This window comes from Labeo rohita, chromosome 21, assembly GCF_022985175.1.
Source record: "Labeo rohita strain BAU-BD-2019 chromosome 21, IGBB_LRoh.1.0, whole genome shotgun sequence".
NCBI lineage: Eukaryota > Metazoa > Chordata > Actinopteri > Cypriniformes > Cyprinidae > Labeo > Labeo rohita.
The window spans coordinates 20,633,292-20,655,064 of NC_066889.1; the positions used below are offsets into that span (position 1 = coordinate 20,633,292).

The 21,773-nt window shown below is 36.5% G+C and overlaps 1 protein-coding gene across 2 annotated transcripts in view; it reads left to right on the forward strand.

Moving 5' to 3' along the window:
* The window catches only part of unc5da (unc-5 netrin receptor Da), a 245,101-nt gene that overhangs the window by 48,492 nt on the left and 174,836 nt on the right, over positions 1–21,773 (forward strand). The window contains exon 1 of one of the 2 annotated variants that reach the window (XM_051093817.1): positions 11,767–11,876. The exons of the other annotated variant lie outside the window; for it this stretch is intronic. Coding sequence (XP_050949774.1) covers positions 11,837–11,876 — 40 coding nt within the window. The 5' untranslated portion in view covers positions 11,767–11,836. Of the gene's footprint in view, positions 1–11,766; positions 11,877–21,773 lie in introns of those variants that run through there. 2 annotated transcript variants of the gene reach the window in all.

The window sequence follows — 21,773 nt, forward strand, 5'->3', positions numbered from 1 at the left end:
TATGTCTGTGATACATTACTCAAAGTTGCAAAAACACCTCAGCTCCCCTCAGTGCAAACACAAGTACGCTGATCTGGTCAGTCGCAGTGGTGCTCCTAAATATTTTTTCATAGTCACAGGCAGTTTTCACCCGCAAATGCGACTGAAATGGTCGGACTGTAGGGCCCTGTTTATTGTCATTTTTTTACTGTTACAGATGAAAAGGGTTTTCTCTGTGCAGGAAAATGTCAGATATAATCAAATACTCATTTTGGTGTTGTGGCTCTTGAGTCTAGCATATCAAATCACAATCATTACAATACAGTAAGTCCTGCGTCCCTTTTTGAGTTCATCCTTGAGATTAGATCTTGGTTTTAACATTTTGCCATGCTGGCCATGCTAAATTGCTGGGTAAAATTTAATTCTGCATTTCATCAAGGCTCCGGTCTTCGGTTCTCTAAAACATCCCACCCGGCCTTTATGGAATTTACTGCCAGCGCTGATTAAAAAACGCTGAACTCATTCTTAGTCTTTAGTGAAACATGCTTTTCATCTCCTGTTTGTCTGTGCACGTTTTCTAATATCCGCACTGATTTTAGTGGTCCTCCTCATTTCTTCTCACTTGTGGGGACACAAGTGGTTTCATGTTCTCTCTCAAAGGAACATGCTTTGAATCATGATTTGAGTTCCTATGTAGCTCTAGAAGAGAGAAAGAATATTCCTGGGGGAGACTTGCTGAATATAATTCTCTAGTGAAATCTTTCCATTAGGATTAATCTAAGAGGTGATGTGTGAAATTTTTCTGTGTTGAAATTAAAGCTACTAATTTAAAAATGCAATGTGTTAATGTGATCATTCTTTAATTATTTTTATCCCTTGACCCATATGTAAATTCCAAAATAAGTAGGCAACAAGTGACTCGCCATGCAGTTTAAACTCGATAAGCATATTTGTGTTTGCGCTGAAGGGAACTTCAAAGGTTTCTACATGTTTTTGCAACGTTTAGTAATGTATCACAGACATATCTCACAAATCCTTTCATAAACAAAGTGTAGAGAGAATGAAAATAAGAGATTCCTTATAATGGAACTTCGTGAGATCACAACGAACTAAGATGAGTGATAGATTTGAATGATTTTTAAGGGAGTTTGTAAATGAGATATTGATTTGATACAACAGTTAAATAAACAAGAAGTTAATATTAAGTGACTTACATGGTCTGACTATAACACTGTTGCCAGATTTTGCACATCTGCACATCTCTATTCAAACACAGCGGCGTTTGTTTATGAATGAACATGCGTTTTTAAAAGAATCTAGTGAGTCAATGATTCAATTTCCCATTCATAAAGACGCTCACTTGCATTATTCCTGAGTGAATCAGCTGTTCAAACGAATCGAATGAATGAATGATTTAGTACTTAAATCAGTGACTTGCCGCCACCTTCTGGCAGTTTTAGTTTCATTTTAAAGTATCTTTTCAGTTATTTAAATCATTTAATATTTCTATATTTTAAATTTTATATTTAAAACATTAATCTCAACATGAATTTATGAATTTGATTGCACTCATGCCACCTCTGAGCCTCATTAAACATATGGATATACACCTACAAGCCACTTTTGTGTTCTTCTGTGCCACTTAAGTTAATTTTGTTAATACGGATTTCATTTGATTGGTAACTTATTCTTATTCTGTTGTTTTGATTAGAACATTTAAAAAGCTTATAAAATATAATTTTTTAAAAATTGACGTGAAAGATGACATACTTTTAATAAAGTTAAAAAATACCATTACAAAGGTAAAAACAAGTTCCCCTGTAAATCACTTTAAGGAGTCAAATATCACCTTGTAATGGGAAGGCTAAATTTTGATCAGATTTTTGGATTATTGATTAGAATGTGGCTCTAAAATTTGGACTGTAAAGTTTTTTAAGCTCTCGGATTTTATCAAAAAAATATAATAAATTGTATTTCGAAGATGAACGAAGGTCTTACTGGTTTGGAACGACATGAGGGTAAGTAATCAAAGACGGAATTATCGTTTTTGGCTAAACTAATAACTTATTATTATTATTATGAATGTTGTTAAATGGCTCATAATTGAAACAAAAATATATTATTAACAACACAAACACAGTGACGTCATCCTCCCTTTCACACCTCGCTAACTGTTTTCTTATGAGTGTGCACCTGAGTGAAAGACCGTAATTTAGCATTTTGCAGCTTTACCTTGTGAAAACATATTTTAAGGCTTTGTTTATAGAAATATAAAATCCTCACAAGAATAAAGTTTTCCGGTGAAGTTGCCAAACTGCATATTACATGTTTTTTTCAAGCCTTTGACAGACATTAACGTTAAAATCGGCACCATCAAAGTAAGTGATGTTTACCACATCTTTTTTTTGCAATCCTGTCAGCAGTTTCTTTGTTTCTTCAATCTGTTTTCAGGAGTCTTTCACTCCTCTGCTTTCGCTCCAACTAATCACTGCTTCTTCATTAGATGAACTCTCTTTCTTCTCTTTCTCACTTACTTAAAGTTTGTCAGTAGTTAGTGCAGTATTGGGAGTAGCCTTATGCAACAAAATGCAATTATGTTTATATTTAGCCATGTCTTGTCTCTGCGGGCTTTTCTTAGTTTATTGGCTTGATGACTATTTTATAAGCATGACCTCTGTAGGCAGGTTATGCTCTTGGTTGTCATGGACACTGACATCACTCTGGTGATAGTGAATAAGGAATAGTAATAACTCCAGAAGGCGCTGAGGTTAAAGACGAGAACATACACCCACCCGTTTTCTGTGACACTGTAGAGAGCAAGTCACAACAAACTTTCATTTTCAAACTTTCCAACTCTGCGTTTTGCCCTCCGGCTGCATATGGGAGAAATATTTCACTTGTTATGTATGAGACACAAGGCCATGTGTTTTAATGGTTTAAGGCAATTTATTTGCTTTTCTGTGTGAGTGGTTTGGATTATACTGAAATAAAAAACAATGTTTTTTATGAAATGTTGCAGCCCACTTCATATTATTACAGTGAAACACAAACTAAGACAAGAACCGCAATTAAGACAGAGGCATGCATTCATGAAACACAAGCGGAACGGATTTCTGTAAAATGTGCGTAAAACCGTCCTAACGGAAATGGTTGCATTCTGTTCAGTCTGAGAATTTACATAAAAATAGATTCACGTTTTACACAAATTCATTATGCTCATGTTGCATGAATAAATCCCAATGAGTTGTTTGGTAGCATGCGTATTGAAAGGAACAACCGTAATTATGGAAGTGAAACACTATTGTAAGATTTTGATGGATTAATTGGAACAATTCAGTTTTGCCACCACAGAAAATTACATTTTAAAATATATTCAAATAAAAAAGTTACTTTGAATTGTAATAATATTTCCCAATAGTAATGTTTTTACTGTATTTTTAATTAAAGAAATGCAGCCTTGTTGGGCATAAGCATGGCTCTGTGCTTATTTGTCTTTTAAAGAGCACAGTCAGAAAATTTGCCTTCCAATTGCAAGGCAATATTTGACTCCTTAAAGTGATTTACAGGTGCTTTTTTGCCTTTGCAATGGCGATTTTCTAATTTTATTAAAAGTATGTCAACTTTTATGTCCAAAACAACGCAAGTTCTCTTTCGCACTTTTAAAAACTTAAATAAATCTAATCAACTTTAATAAATCAAGCATTATGCAAAGGTTACATGATTTTAACGATTTGCATGTGAAATTGGGCTTTTATGGAGGAACAGGGGGCCGAAGTGGGTGCAGTAATCATTTTTTCTTCTCGATTATTATGTTTACATAATCGTTGAAGGCCGAAATCGAAACTGTATTTCAATTAATTGCACAGCCCTACACAGAAGAAGACAAACATGGCTTGTAGGTGTATTTTTAAAGACCTTTAATGAGGCTCAGAGGTGGTATGAGTGCAATTAAATTCATAAATTCATGTTGAGATTAGTGTTTTAAATTTGACATTTTAAATATATAAATATTAAATTATTTAAATAACTGAAATTATACTTTAAAAATTCAACTAAAACTACCAGTAGGTGGCTGCAAGTCACTGGTTTTTATTACTGAATAATTCATTCATTTGATTCGTTCAAACGGCTGTGACGCAAGTGACTTTATGAATGAGAGTCTTTATGAATGGGTGATTAAATCAATGACTCGCGTTCATTCATAAACGAAACACCACTGTGTTTGCTTAGAGATATGCGGAGGTTTAGCTTTGACTTTGTTTGAAACTATTTTTGTTGACAGAATGGAGCAAAATCAGGCAATAGTGTTGTAGTCAGACAATATAATTCACTTAATATTAATTTCCTGTTAAATCAGTATCACATTTGCAAACTCCCCTAATAATCATTAAAAGCTGTCACTATAGTTCATCACAATCTCACAAAGTTCTATTATAATCAATGAAGCTCTCTATGCTGCACAATGAATCTCTTATTTACACTGTCTACACTGTTTGTTATAATGATAGGATTCATAAGCTTGCATAACTCAGCACTAAACAAAATGTTGATGTTCTGAGCAGCGAGTTGATTCTTATTAGCATTGTTTTTAGTGAATCAAGATATATGTCAGTTATACATTACTTAACGGTGCAAAAACATGTTGTAAATAGAAAGCTTCGATGCGCCCCTGATCGCTATTTTGATTTTTTTTCATAGTCGCACGCATCATTCAACAGTTCTTACCAATCCGATGGTAGTGAACATCACAAAAAGTAAGCTTTAGTATTTTAATGTAAGTGCTTGCTGATGGCTAGTTTAACCAATCTGGGTTGTTTGAGAAAAGAATGAACATAAAAAATTATATGTGAAAATAATAATGTTTAACAAAGAACTTTGCACAATGTTCACTGATTACAAAACACATTAAATTAACGCAAACTGACACAAAATTGACACTTGAGTCCCCAGTGAAAAATCCCAGTCTGTTATTTCAGTAAAATTGCTCACATATTGTATGGTAACTGAAGTCTTGAGGCTCATTTGTGTTCTGATTAGAGAATACTCAAGTAAATTCAATTCTACACATCAAGGAAATCAACTCTTGATTCTGAACAAATAAAACACAAACAGATTTTAAGTACTTCAGAATTAAATGCATTTATTCTTATATGAATTTGACAGTAAACACAAGTTCTAATTGTTGCTTATTATATGTATCTTAATTGTTTTTACAAGCTCAGTTAAAACTGTGAGTGTATTTTTATGCTGTCAGTATGAGCTGAACTGTAATCCACAAACATTTTGTGAAAACATGAACTGGCTTCCTGTTCCTTTAAGGTGATCTTTTACTCTTGGCACTGGGTTTGTGTTTTCGAATAACTAGATGTAGCGAGGCACATCCTCCAGTGTGCTGAGCTAGATATATGCTACCTGCACTTTATTAGCATTGAAAGTGTTTTCCAACCGAAATGTGTCCAAACTCTCATTCCCGCTACTCCTCGTACCCAATTTCTTCAGGAGTGTGGTGTACGTGTACATGAGAGCTGGAGATGGTTGTTCGATGGTGGTGCGAGAGAATGAAGAGAAGAAAATGTCTCTCTTCCCTAATAGGGGAATTTATTAGTGTGAATCTCCAGGTCTACTTTAAAGGCCCTCTGAAATTGAAGTGTCAGCTCTGAAGTCAAGCACATCAAATGCCCCTCGCAGCAAAACGTCTGCATGTTACGTGAACATCTGTGCGTCTGTGCATCTGTGTGTGTGTGTTTTGTGGAATTGTCAGCTCTGAAGTCAAGTTCATCAGAAGTTCCTCCTTGCTGAGTGACTTCACGTCTGTCTGAGCATAGCAGACACAGAGCTCCAAAGGGTAATTACATTTCACCTTTAAAACATGTGTGCGTGTATGTGTTTGGCCCCTTCTACCTTACATTCTGAGGTGCCCATACTAAAAATGTAGATTAGAAAAACAAAACAAAACAAACAACAACAAAAAACAAACAAACCAACTGTTGTTCTATCAGTTCTATCTATCTATCGTTCTGTCTATCGATCTGTCGTTCTATCGTTCATCTATCTATCTATCTATCTATCTATCTATTTGTCTGTCTGTCTGTCTGTCTATCTATCTATCTATATGTCTGTCTGTCTGTCTCATATCTGTCTGTCTATCTATCTATCTATTTGTCTGTTTGTCTGTCTCTTTATCTATTTATCTATCATCTATCTGTCTGTCTATCTATTTATTTGTCTGTCTGTCACTTATCTAACTGTCTGTCTATCTATCTATCTATCTGTCTGTCTATCTATCTATCTATCTGTCTGTCTGTCTGTCTATCTATCTATCTATCTATCTGTCTATCTGTCTGTCTGTCTGTCTGTCTGTCTCTTATCTATCTATCTGTCTATCTGTCTATCTATCTATCTATCTATCTATCTATCTATCTATCTATCTATCTGTCTGTCTGTCTGTCTATCTATCTATCTATCTATCTATCTATCTATCTATCTATCTATCTATCTATCTATCTATCTATCTACCTATCTATCTACCTATCTATCTATCTATTTGTCTGTCACTTATCTATCTATCTATCTGTGTGTCTGTCTCTATCTATCTATCTATCTATCTATCTATCTATCTATCTATCTATCTATCTATCTATCTATCTATTTTTGTCTGTCTGTCACTTATCTATCTGTCTCTTATCTATCTATCTATCTATCTATCTATCTGTCTATCTGTCTATCTGTATCTATCTATCTGTCTATCTATCTATCTATCTATCTATCTATCTATCTATCTATCTATCTATCTGTCTGTCTGTCTGTCTGTTATCTATCTATCTATCTATCTATCTATCTATATCTATTTATTTGTCTGTATGTCTGTCACTTATCTATCTGTCTGTCTGCCTGTCTGTCTCTAACTATCTATCTATCTATCTATCTATCTATCTATCTATCTATCTATCTATCTATCTGTCTGTCTGTCTGTCTGTCTCTTATCTATCTATCTATCTATCTATCTATCCATCCATCCATCCATCTATCTATCTATTTGTCTTTCTGTCACTTATCTATCTATCTGTCTGTCTCCTATCTATCTATCTATCTATCTATCTATCTATCTATCTATCTGTCGTTCTATCGTTCTATCTATCGTTCTATTGTTGTATCGTTCTATTGTTGTATCGTTCTATCATTCTATCTATCATCTATCGTTCTATCTGTCGTTCTATCTGACCTGTCTGTCATTCCTTCTGTCTGTCTTTCTACCTGTCTTGTTACCTGTCTTGTTATTTGTCTATTAGGCTGTCCATCCATTTATCAATTTATTTATTCATCTGTCTATCTACCCATGATTGCATCTATATAACTCTTTATGTGTATGCATCTGTGAGCTTGTGCGTATGAATGTGATGTCAGGGATGACTCACATGCGGATGTTGACAGAATTATTAGATTTCTCCAAACAACTGCATATCAATTATTTATAAATGCTTTATTTTGTTCAAGCTATTTGAAAAACATTGAGTTAAGAGGCAATCAGTGAAGACTAATTTGTGCAAGTCAAATTATCACATCAGCCAAAGATCTGACATCAGGGATCGGTTACAGTTCAGTTACATGCCGCTTAGATGCCGACATGCTGACTGATATATCTGTTTACCCAGCATTACACTGGAGGATCCCTTTGTTTTCCTATCAAGGTCAAGGGTAATTCTCTTAAGGATCGCTCTGTGCCGTGGCCTTTGCATGTAATGGAGAACTAGATCATAATTTGTGTCCAGTAGGAGAGGGAGTGAGAGCGATCGAGGACGAAGGAGTGACCTTCAGTCCAGGCCCCTGTGGTCTGTCTGAAAGTGTGCCAGCAATAATCAGAGACTATTTTTGACTCTCTATCATGTAGATAAAATGGGTCACTGCGAGCCGGCCAGGCCCAGGAAGAACACACACACACATGCCGTGGCTAATCTCTTAAATCAAACTCGCCCTGTGTGGGTTCTTCACTAATGTATTATGCACTAGGGATGGTACATCCATATGCTCTTAATATTTTGCCGACATCAACTTACAAAGATAGGAGGGATGGATGGGTGGATGAATAGGCCAATAGAAGGTTATTTCCTCAAGCTGCTCAGGTAATCTTGATGGACCTCGATCTTATCCCCATGGGAGTCTTACTATGTTCTCGGCTCTCCTTTAGTCACTGGCTGTCTTTGTCTCAGTCCTTTCCCCCCACTGTGCCTGTAAATCGCACGTTCCTATGGTTGTGGTTTGAGGAGATTGTGCTTTAATAATGAATGAAATAAAAGCTGTTTCTTAATGTTTTATGAATGATGTTCTCCCCAGGCACTGCTTAATGAGATGTGCTCCAAAACAAGAGTGTCCTCGCTTTGAAAGCCACACATTTACCCACCTTGTGATAAAAGTAACTTCCTCTTACTTTGGCTTGGCCAATTTATTGCAGCACTAATTGACGTTCAGTCGCCAGTTTAGTCTTCTCTTCTCTTCTCTTCTCTTCTCTTCTCTTCTCTTCTCTTCTCTTCTCTTCTCTTCTCTTCTCTTCCTCTGTTTATGAGTTCATTTAGCACGCTGTATTCATGAGCAGAATGGCACAAAAGCATGAATGGCTGCTGCCACGTCTGGTTTGTGCAGATAAACACTGTGTCGCTGGGCGCACACTAAAGTCCCGTATTTATTCAGCTTTTTCCTGCTCCCTTTCCGATTCACAAAATCGGGGCGTGAAATACGCGGGTCCGGGCCAGCATGTGCTGTCTGCTCCACGAACCTTTGAAAACCTCCCGTGTGGACCACTCCAGCTGAGAGAATGATATTATTCTGCTGTCCAAAGCATCCACAGAATATTGCTTTTCTTATAAAATTGCCAAGGTGGCTTTGCATGAGGGGTGATCTTGAGCACAACACAGAGAATACTGCTTAGAGTCAGTGGCTGAAAAATTATTTAAGCCTTGTACATTTTATATAGAAATTCAAAATATATATAGTGGAGATCAAAATTAGAGAACAACCTACAGTTTCCTAAATTTCAAGGTCACTGCTTAGTCCTGTTTTAAGTTATCTTAACGGGAGTAGAAGGGCAGTCTTAAGCATACTTATAGTAATACAGCATTCGGAACTGTAAAGGGTCTACTTTTATTTGTGTGCACTTAAAATTTCGACAAAATGTTGTGCTTTTATAAAATAAAGGGGGAAAAACATGATGCCCTTTCTGGTTTTGAGAAGGAGCACTTCTGATAAGCTGAAACTCAGCAAATACTTGCCTCACTGACTTGATAAATATATCTATATAATGCTTTGAATTACTACTTTAAAACGAAATAATTCAAATCGAAAACAAAAACACTTTCATTATTAAATCCCTGAAGATGCATTTCTTTCTAAAGGCATGTCCAATGAGGAGATGGCGAGTCAGGATAATCAACTTCATATTTGCGATACCAACTCAGAAAACACTAGTTTATTAATAAAAAATTAAAATATCTCCTTACTATTTTCTCCCGACACATTTATGGTAATTACTTTGTGGCAAGCTTTAGCCTATTTTGTGCGCTCGAACATGGAACTCTTCCACCTGTGCTGAAGGCACCTGCACTCGCTGCTGCTGACGGGACACTAAACACCATCCGAGCCGCTCTTGACAGTCGCAGTAGCCTGGTCTAGTGTTGTTTCCACCAGCGCAGCAATTTTTTTGCGTCACCATAACTGATGGATGTCTAAAATATAAAAACAAGGAGAAACCTAAAACTAGCCCGATGCCCAGCCCGCGTCTGAGCTATGATGTGAAAATTGGCTCGAAAACCAGCCCGAGGGGTGTAAATAAGTTGGCTGAAATGCCGGGCTCTAACACTAATTAATTCAAGTCCCCCGAAAAGACTGGTCGTCCACATAAGACAAGTGCACAAGAATACAGGATAATGCAGAGACTCTGGTAAATCGGTTCAGCCCTGCAGCTGGAATTGCTTGGATCTGTCCCGGCATGTTTAAAAGACGTCGGACTGAAAGACAAAACATTTATAATATTATAAAAGATTTAAATTTTAAATCAAAGCATTTTTCCATCATCAGAAATAAATTACATTTTAAAATGCATTTAAATAGAAAATATGTACAGTTTTCTGTATTTTGATCAATAAATGGTGAGCCTTAGTGAGCATAAGAGACTTGACCCCAAACATTTGAGGAGGGTTAACTTCCTGTGAATCTTTTCTTTAGCAAATTTGTTGTTTTTAGAATGAACCATACTATGGCCTCTGTCTGGCATCAGACCCACGTAATCATGGTCTTAATAAAAAAGAAGCTTTTAAAGCCCCCACCCCTCGCTTTCTCTTTTCCACCTGATGTGTGGCAACCTGTCTATTTGCTCCTCTTTATTGCCTTCTTTCTCTTTTCTCTCCTCCTCCGCTCTTTGTGAGGAAACGGGAACGTTTATGAGGTCCCGCTATTGAGTGTGTACTCATAAAACCCAGGGTTATGTTTTAGCCGTCCTGCCCTCTAGGCCTTGATTTTGCAAAGCAGAAGCTGTTCTGATGTGAACTCACACCGGAAAAGTGGCCATTGTTCTTTATACGCTGCCCAGAGGAACATTTTTATTTCTCCGAAGCTGCTCGTTCATAGCTTACGAGACTAAATTGCATTTTCAGGTATGTTTCATTTAAGTATCTGTCTGTGTTATCTCAGATATACCTTAGTAGAAATAAAAACGAACACAAATGAGACGATTGTAGAGATACAGTTAGAGTAAAGAGCTATAAAGTTAATGTGGGCGCTGAAGCTCAGGTAATTTGGCTTTCAAAGAATGTAACCACTTATGCTGAAATGGGGGAACTAAATCTAATACTTCCGTCTTAAAAGAACCATTCTTTCTTAGAATGAAGAACATTTTAATAATCTAAAGAAACAGCAATAGATGTACATGGATCCATGCCAATAAGAATGATCTGTTTTTCAAAGAAGAAAAGAGAGAGATTTTTCTTTTCTATGGGTGTACAAACAAACTTTTGTGCATTTAATTACTGCTCTCCTACAGACTTGAGTAATTATTCATATTAGTTCATAATAGACACAGTTGGTTAACTATTTGACTGTTTACTTTTTCATCTGTCTGTAGCTGAACCTTTGGTCAAGACTCTGTTCCCCTAAAGACGCAGCTGTGGGTTTTGAGATCTCTTTAGCTGTCAAAAGAAGACATTTTGTTACTGACCTTAGGTCTTAGGGATCTGATTAGCTCTCTTGTGGCTGGGAGGGTGATAACCTTCAACAATTTCATACCTTTCACAAACTTTGCATGGCTTTAGTGGAATACTGAACAAGCAATACTCTATGTGTGCTAAGTTTTGAGTGGTATTCATAAGCAGATGTTTTTCTGGTCCTTGATTTGTGTCTCTGTCCCTCTTCTGCCTCTTCTTTGAAATGATCCATTATCTGTACCCCCTACCTGCCCTTCCTGACTTTTGCACTTTCTGTCTTAAAGGCAAAATCCCAAGACAATAACAGACACATAAATAAATTAGACTTATCTCCAACAGTGCTGCTGCACCATCTTCATCACACAGCTTGAAAGCGTATGTGTGTTCGTCAGTCTGAGACCCATATTGCAGTGCAAGGAAAAAATAGGATTCTCTCTCTTTCTCATTCTTTGTCTTTTTTCTCCTGCTAGCTCAGTCCTGCTCTTCCTGTAGAGCTCCAAATCCGCTCCATCACACCTGACTTTAATTTCCAGCCGCACTCAAAGAGCTTGATTAGCCGGTTCAGGTGTATTTGATTAGAGTTGGAGCTAATCTCTGCAGGAAACAGGACTGAGCTCCCCTGCTCTAATGCTGCCTTCAAGGAATGTCAGAATGATCGTATTTACGAGATGAGCACACATGAATGTCACAGCACTGTTGTAATTACCGGTAGGAAACTCTGGATTTACTTTGAACCGTGACTTTCAGAGTTGGGGTCATGCCTGCTCCCTGTGGATGCACAAAAATGGGGAAAACTATATCATGGGTGTTCTTTAACTATTAACTCACCCTCATGTCATTCGAAACCTGTAAGACCTGTAAGAATTAAGACATTTTTAATGACATCTGAGAGCTTTCTGGCCCTGCATAGACTGCAATGCAACTGACATGTTCAAGGCCCAGTAATGAAGTAAGGATATCATTAAAATAATCCATGAGTCATCAGTGGTTCATCTGTAATTTTATGAAGCTACAACAACAGTTTTTGTGTGCAAAGAAAACAAAAATAATGTGTGAAAACACGGCGTCAGCTCTCATGAACGCACGTTGAAGACTGAGAAGAAATTATTAAATAGTTGTTGTTTTTTTTCTTTGCACACAAAGAGTATTCTCATTGCTTCATAAAATTACAGTTGAACCACTGATGTCACATGGACTATTTTAATGTCCTTACTACATTTCTGGGCCTTGAACGTGCTGCTTAGCTGTCTATGCAGGGTCCGAAAGTTCTCAGATTTTGTCACCGCCGTCACACTACGGGCATCCCGAGTTCGAATCCTGGCTCAAGGACCTTTCCCGATCTCGCCCCCTTCTCTCTGTCCCACTTCGCTTCCTGTCAGCTATGATCTGTCCTATCATAAAAAAAGGCCAAAAATAAATCTTCAAAAAGAAAGCTCTCAGATTTCATCCAAAATATCATGATTTGTGTTCTGAAATTGAACAATGGTCTTACGGTTTTGGAGCGATATTAGGGTAAGTAATGACAAAATTTATTGCTTTAACATAATTTAAATATTTTTTTTCTTCACACACCACATTTCATTTTTATCTCGGTAAACAAGATAAAAGATAAGATTTATTAGTAGTCGAAAATCTTTATAAGGGACAAGTTATAATTTTCATGCTATAAATATTGAAATATATATAAAGTGTTCAGATGCAAAACCAGCTAAATCCATCTGACTTTTTCTTTAAAATTAGCATTTCTTTCTGGCTACTTTGTATAGGTTTCTATGTAAGTACTGGCACTTCTGATTGGGCTGAGGCTGGAATTTAGCGAGTTTGAAGTGTATAATATGTGTCAGGAGCATTCACTAATTTTTGACCAAGATGGCTTTTAGCTGGTTTTGCATCTAAACGCTTCATATATTTTTTCATTATTTGTTTAGATTATAGCTTTAAACCTGATTTTTATGATGATTTTTTACATTTTAGATTAAAAGTGGTCATATGAACGAAAGATATGTGACCCTGGACCACAAAACTAGTCTTAGGTAGCACGGGTATATTTGTAGCAACCATCAAAAATGCATTGTATGGGCCAAAATTATCGATTTTTTTTTTTTTTTTTTTTTGATTTTCAGAAATCATTAGGATATTAAGTAAAGATCATGTTCCAAAAAGATATTTTGTAAATTTCCTACTGTAAATATATAAAAACGTAATTTTTGATTAGTAATAGGCATTGCAACTTTAAAGTGATTTTCTCAATATTTGGATTTTTTTTTTTAACCCTTAGATTCCAGATTTTCAAATAGTTGTATCTCAGACAAATATTGTCCTATCCTAACAAACCACACATCAATGGAAAGCGTTTTTTATTGAACTAATCTCAATTTAAAAAATTACTCTTATGACTGGTTTTGTGGTCCAGGGTCAAATATGTGGTCTTAACTTATGGTCAATGTTCTCAGTACTTCTCAGATACCATGCATAACTTATGTAGGTTGTGTAAAATTGATGCAAGTGTATTCACCTATGCTCACCCACTGGTGAGCAAAAGAGCATCTGCCATTATTTGTTGTTTACCTGAAGGCAGCTGTAGATAATGTGTGAATTACATACCTTATGTGCATCCGTCATTTCAATTTGTCGTACACGCGCTAAAAAAAGCTTCCCACCTTTGTCAGGAGGAGGAAAGGTAGAAAGAAATATGAAATGAATGTATTCAATCATGCCACAGCCACATCGTCATTATGACTCGTAATCCAAACTTGTAAGTAGGAACCATCCAGGAGGACTTGGAGACAGCAAAAAACGCTGAATCCCAATTTGCATACAATCCATCCTAAATCGTATGCAAGATTAGGATTAGTGCGTCCCAATCACATCTCAAATAGTATGTCAGGGGTGCTCAGATGGTATATTACTTTCTGTGGATTTTCAAAATAGGCATCGGTGCATTTGTTTCAGATTGATATTACCTACAAATCTTTGCAGCCCTTATATAAGAAAATTGTTTTGCAATGGTTCTCTGATGCAACATCAAGACACAAGCGTTTTAGTACTGTTGGACTGGTTTGGTAACTTTGTGAATTGCATGTTTACCCTCAAAGCATTCTCATATGAGAAGCTAAAGCACTTTGTAAGTCAGTATGCATGATAGTGTCTGATAAGTGCAGAAAATGTAGATATACTTTGCTTTTCACACTCACTCGCTGATTTTACACAAAGAAAAACGCTCACATCAAAACCTTATGTATATAGTCAGTACACATTATGTAATCTGATGCGCTTTAGTCGTGCGGTATGAAAGATTCATTTTTCTTCTGCATTCAACTGCATTATGAAAGACTCTCAAGATATTTGCTGTCACACACATATTGATGTGTTTTCTGTGTAAACATAAACCGTTCAGAGGTTGAAAATAAAGTAGCGATGTCAAGTTTGCTAACTTGAATGTATAAAGAGTTGCACAAGCTATATTTTCTGTTTATGTCAGATATGTATATGTGTGAATGACTGAATCAGACAGAGAGAGAGAGATTTCGATCTTGACTTTATACTCCATATAAACCTCTGAATCTTGAAGATATCTCTATGAAGACATTGTGTAGCACACAGGTCTGTCAGGTGTACTGTATTTTAAGATCCATGTGTTTTATTGATGTGGGCACAGTAATTGGATGTGAAGGTGATAATTGCATTTCAATGAGCAATTAAGGTGATGTTTTAAAAAAAATCCCAAAATAGGTCACTCAATTTTGGTTTTCTATCTTAAGACAGAATTCGCCTCTCTGGGGCGAATTGGCTAAACCGTTACACCGTGCGGTATTTCAGAGCTGTCTTATTCACTAACCACCCACAATCCAATTTAACCAGACTCTAAATGCTGAAATATGTGTGGTTACTTTACATTTTTATTCCAAGTCAAATCATGGTTTGATAATTCTGACTATAATTACTTCTGGTTTATTGCATTGTGGGATATGGTTGTTTCTCACACTGTTCTCTTTGTTGTTTTCTTTGCATGGGAATAGTAAGAGTCATATGCTAGTTTGTTATTCCCAATATAGCCTTTCTGAGAGATGTAGTACAGAACTTGTGGCTTTTTCTAGCTGACACTGCTTTCAGCTGATTTGACCGCATAAGAGGTCAATTTCAAGGGCATGTGCATACTGTATGAACATACTGTAACTGTCACAACAGGAAAAGAGAAGAAAACTATTTATGTAAAAACAGCTGTCAAACTACTGCTAACTACATTTGTTTTGTAGATGATTTTTGCACATTTCTAATTATACTATAATTTGAATCTGCAAAATGTTAATTATTTTACCAAAATAAAAGGGATCATACAAAATGCATGTTATTTTATGAATAAGATATTTCACATAAAAGACGTTTACATCTAGAAAATAATAGCTGAATTTATTTGAAAAAAAAAACTGAATTGATTCTTAAACTGAATTGATTCTTAACACTGTGTTGTTACCTGAATAATTCAGTTTATTTATTTTTTTTATTTATTTATTTATTTTAGTTTAGTTGTTCATGAGTCCCTTGTTTGTCCTTAACAGTTAAACTAACCGCTGTTCTTCAGAAAAAAATAATTTTTTATAATTTTTGTGTATTTAAACCCTTTCCAACAATGACTATATGCTTTTGAGACCCATTTTTTCACACTGAAGACAACTGGGGCTCATACACACCTGTTACAGAAGGTTCAAATGCTCACTGATGCTTTAGAAGGAAACACGATGCATTAAGAAAACTTTTTTAAATCGAAGATCAGGGTAAATTTAACCTATTTTGTCTTCTGGGAAACATGCAAGTGTCTTCTGTAGCCTCTGAAGGGCAGTACTAAATGAAAAAAATATGGTATTTTAGGCAAAATAAGAAATAAATCTTCATTCTGTTCAAAAGTTTTCACCCCCAGGATCTTAAAGCATATTTTTTCCTTCTGGGGCATCAGTGAGTGTTTGAACCTTCTGTAAAAAAAAAAAAAATAAAAAAAAAAAATAAAAAAAACAGAATTTGTTGGCCCTGTCAGCAGTCAGTCAAACACAGGACTCATGAACAACTACCACTAAAAAAAAAATAAAACACACACAGTATTAAGAATCAAGTGTATGTAAACTTTTTAACAGGGTAATTCTTATAAATGCAACTATTATTTTCTCTTGTGGACTATATGTAAACGTCTTTTATGTGATATATCTTATTCAGGTTGGTACTTAATAATAAATAACAAATTAAGATGTATATGTTAACTTTTGACTTCAACTGTATATATACATTACAATTTAAAAGACTCTGTAATATTTTTTTATGGTTTTTAAGTCTTAGGCTCACCAAGTCTGCTTTTTTTAATCAAAAATAAAGTAAAAACAGCAATATTTTGAAAAAATATTACATCGTAGGAATTTATTCCTGTGTTGGCAAAGAATTTTTTAGCAGTAAAAAAAAAAATATATATATATATATATTTATATTTTTATAAATATATATTTATAAATATATATCCCCATTGAAGTCCACTTTATAAAGTGGACTTCAATGGGGATCAACAGGTTGAAGGTCTAAACTGTAGATTCAGTCCAGCTTCAAAGCGAAATGATCTATCATTTAAAAAAAAAAAAATTATATCCTTTTTAACCACAAATGCTCGTCTTGCATTAGCTCTGTGATGTGCATTTGCGACTTCACGCATTATGTAATCATGTTTGAAAAGGTCACGTGGTTAGCTCTTCATCTGTGCGTTTCAGTTAAAAAGTATGTACATTTTAAAAATGTTGTTTAGAAAATGGCTGATCATTTCGATAGATGGGACGCATATTCCTCGGCTGGGATTGTGTAGAGCCCTTTAAAGCTGCACTGAAGCTACAATTTGGATCTTCAAACCATTGGCTCCCACTGAAGTCCACTATATGGGGAAAAATCCTGGAATGTTTCCCTCAAAAACCTTAAGAAGAGAGAAACACATGAACAATACTGAAAGTGAACTAATCCTTTAAGTGATCCTTCAGAAATCATTCTTGTGAAAACACTTATACTTTTTTTTCCCCTCAGGATTCTTTAATTAATAAAAAGTTTAAAGCAGATTTTATTTAAAATAGAAAACTTTTGTAATGTCTTCAATGTCATTTCTGGTCAATTTAAAGTGTCCTTGCTTAGTCTAAAACGTAGCTCTTTGAATAACCATCTAAATGAACCATTTCTCTAGAATTAATCATACATTCAAACTGTAAAGTTGGATGTGCAGTACAGCATGACAGTTTGTAGTAGTTTGTGCTTCTTTTCCGGTAACAGAAAGAAAAGATGTACTTTTAAGAACCAAAGTGTTGTCATGCAGTTAAATTAGTACCACCGCTGATGTGTGTGTCTGTGTGGTCTAGAGTTTGTCCCCGTGTGTCGCAGGCGGGTCTTTGCGGCACCAGGAGATGTAAATTTGGACTGCAGCCGGGCACAGCGCTGGCAGGAGGAGATGAAAGCGAAGGGTGGATGGAAAGATGCGAAAGAGAGGGAGTTCTGTGCCTGTGGGCATGATGAAACATGGATGGTCTGAGGCAGAGCGAGGGATTTAAGGGTCGTCAGGCAAGGCTGTCTGGGCCAGGAGAGATAGTCCGGGTCCTGCGCTCAGAAGGGAGATTGATGGAAAGGCCTTCTGTCGTCCATTTCATCCCTTGTTTTTTTCTCATCTTCTCATCAAACAGCCCCAAAGGGCATCTGCGTCGAGCTTCAGCTGTGTGAAGGTCAGGCATATACCAAGGGTCCGGCACATCTGTGCTGGAGATGCATGCATGCTCATACAATATGTGCGCCCCCCACACACACATACAGTCGTACGGAGGTATGCGATAACGCGGCCCACGGCCTAAAGCAGGGCAGCTCAAATCCGCCTGTCAAAACAAAGCTGTCCAGCATCATCCTCTCTAAGGTCATTCTTCTATGCGTGTGCATTTCCTCTGAGATCTCGCTTAGAGGGGGTTTTAACATCACCGCGCTAAAGCCAGATACCCTGACGCCAAGGTTCATATCATTGACGCATCATTAATAATTTATCCGTCTAACTGCAGGCTTGTCGCTCATGCTTCCTGACGGCGTCATCTGCTATGTAGCAGTATGTACCAAAATATTTGTGACAGCATTTAATGCATCAAGAGTGGAATGATTTTTGCGTTCTTACGCATCCATCTTTCTCGTTCCCTCCCTCCCTCTCTCTTACACCCAGTGGATTAATTTAACGAGCTGTCGAATGCTGGTTCTTTGAGGTCCTCGTTAAGGCTGTCATGTAGAATCTCTTCTTGACTGTTGGCTGCCATGACTAATTGACTTATTCCGCAGGCCTAAGCGATGCTGAAAGCACTCATATTTCATCTTGTCCATTCTTTATTCGTTTTTTTGGGAGGTGGGTAAAGTGTCAGTTGGCGATTTGAGCCGATAAGAGCGAGCGATCGCCCTCGGGGCCCCTGAGGCCGGTAGGTAAGGGCATCGGGATGTCCGTGACATCACATCTCGAATCCCGTCTCACATTGCAGCGTTCTATCTCTGAGATCTGCTTTCCTTTATGCGAACCCCACGCGTTCACTCGTTGCGTCCTCCTACAGATTGAGAGCTCTCGTTTTCTCTTTATCTTTGGGCTGAGTTCATTATCTTTTATCAAGATTAAAGGCCTCGGCTCTTTATCTTTCCATCGCTCCACCAACACACTCACGTTTGCATTGGAAAGAGGACTCGGTTCGCTCCTGTAATGACTGCATCAATCTGTGTTTGCAGAGTATGCCAATAATGCACAGGCATTAGCAGTATGTGCGCTTGAGGTTTGACTGTCATTTCTATACGAGTATGTTCACAACGCAGTAGAAAAGGGTTGTTTTGTTTTAAATATGATTGTAAATATGGTTCTGAATACAATTACATTTTCAGAACTGAATTTTGAGAGCGAGCTGGTTTGGTTCTGATACTAAAAAATGCCAGAAATTCGTTTAACCCAAATGTGCAAGTGGTTTGTTAACAAGACATTGCTCATTTTAAGCTTTTTTACAAGTATTTACAATAAGGTTCAATTTGTTTAAAGAATTACCAATATATGCCTCAATGGTATGCGGTGGTGTTCTTAAAAAAAGGAGGCAAAGTCCTCAATTTTTTTTTTTTTTTAATAAATCAAATGTAAATTCATGTCCCAGTCACATTTTCTTGGTTAAATAAACATTGTTTACATTACAAGAAAAAAAAACAATTCTATTTGATATTTTTGCATTAACAGTGTAAATAATATTCTGTTTATTAAGGCCAAGTATGAATCTCATACGTTTTTAAGCATTATACATTTATTCCAGAATAATAACTCAATGCAGTAACAATTTATAAAACAATATATTTTATTTGTGAATTCATGTTTAGGTATTTTTTTAATAGTTAACTTTGAGCTATTTTTTAATTTCTCTGTAAATATTGGTCATAGACATGGAGATTTACTTTAAATTTACTTTAAATGCTGATTACTCACTAAAAACTCCCATAGATCATGTTTTCGTGCCATTTTAAGTCTTATTTTGACGTGATGTGTGAATTGTTTACTTTTTTATTTAGTTTTCCCAATAATGTTATTATATTGTTCATTTAGACTGATTTGCGATTGTGGAACATGCACGAACACAAGAGGCGGGATTTATTGCATGCACCAATCACAGCTGACAATAACCAGTCATAGCCAATCATGTCGCGATGGTGTCATTGCCTCCTCTCACATGACTTTCCCCATTCATTCTCAATTACTCTACCAAACTCACGGCATGCTTTAGGGGGACTTTGCCACTTCCTGTGGATTTTTTTTTCTGTGACTAAGCAACTAATGCAATTTTGGTTGACCAAGCCTCTTCTTCGTCTTGATTAACGGTTAGCGTTAGCGTTAACTAATATTAATCAGTTCAACTTACTAGATCATTCAGAGTTGCTGCTGGTTAAGATTTGACAGCTGAATTTTCAAACTTGTTTATTAAATAATGTTAAATTATCAATTGTTAAAGATGTTATTTCTTGGGTCACCAGGCAGCACATGCCAACTCTTAGGATATCGCTGTTAAGTATGCACTGTAAGTCACATTGGATAAAAGCATCTGCCAAATGCATTAATGTCATTTCAGAGTCACACGTCATACAGCTTGTATGAATGTGTCTTCTCATTTTCTTTTGTTTTTTTTTCAGTCTCGTTTCAATTCTGTCTGTTCCTCGCACCCTGTCATTGGTTATGCTTTAAGCAGCGTTATTGACTGCTGAGTTCTTTGATTTAGTTCAGTGCTCTGGGCTTGAGCTGCCGAGTTCTCGTCTCGTCCTTCTTGCCTTGTAGCAAGGGAACAAAAAGATCCTCTCAGCAAGGCCCAATCAGCATCAAACTCAATTTTCCTGGGCAAGCTGAGACAGGGCTGACCCTGCCAAGACCGAAGAGAAAGACGGAAAGAGAGAGAGAGTTCATTCTTTCTCAGCCACCCCCAAGGGCTGCTTTCTGTCCGCTGAAAAGGCGAAGAATGGGAGGTCTAATGTGCCACACGTACATACACGCATGCACACACACACATCACCTTTCTTCTGCATGACAGAAAGAGCTAGTCCATAGTCACAGCGCTATTAGACCACTGTTGGGGTCTCGAACATAAAATCTGACAATAAGAAAGAAATATGACAGTCGGGATTGTGGGAAAATCAATAAGCGAGACCTCTATGAGCTCTGTTTTCTGAGCTCAGGGCAGAGATCATTTTCTCTCATATCCTCGCTAATATATATGTATAAAGAGATCATTTTGGTGAGTTAGAGAACCAGCAATTCTTGTGTTTTAGATCACTGTAATGCAATAGAAAAAAACCATCCATCTTACGGTATTGTTTCGTCTCTGGCTCCTTTGGCACCTAGAATGAAAATAGCAGTGCAATACCTTCTCAGACATATCACAGTTTATGGCCTTTCAACAAGTGAACTGTGCAGTGATTATCCAAACATTTTGCACAGTTGATGCCTTGTTTGAGCAGGTCAGATGTCTTGTTTTTTCCAGCTCCCCTCTCGGCTTTTTTCACCAACCATAAGTTCCTTTTATTGTTTTATTTTTATATTAGCCAGTATTGGAACCACCTTGGTTATCGGTAAAATAAAATAAAATAAAATAAATGTTAGACAATCTGTTGTTTAGTTTTTAAAAATGTATTATTATTTTTATTATATGTTTTTTTTTATTATTATTTATTTATTTATTTTTATGTTTGGCCAATTGCACTGTTTAAGTACTCTGTATTTATAATTCATTGTGATCTCTGCTGTGGTTTGTGTGTTCCTCTAGTAATATATAGAGGATATAGATATAGTCGCCAACTGCCTTTTAGCAAATCAAAGGATGCAGATATAGTCGCAAAAGTGCCTTTTAGCAAATCAAAGGACTTTGTATCTTTAATAGTAGCTTGTCTTGAAGATATAAGGAAAATGAAACCCCTTTTTGTATTTCTCAAGTGGTTGCTAGTCAGTATTATATTAGAGATTCTTAAGATGAGCACGGAAAGAGAAGGTCAAAGAAAGTCAGGAGGAAAGATTCTGATTGGAGAGTTGCAGGAAAAATGAACTTCCTTCCTCTCCCC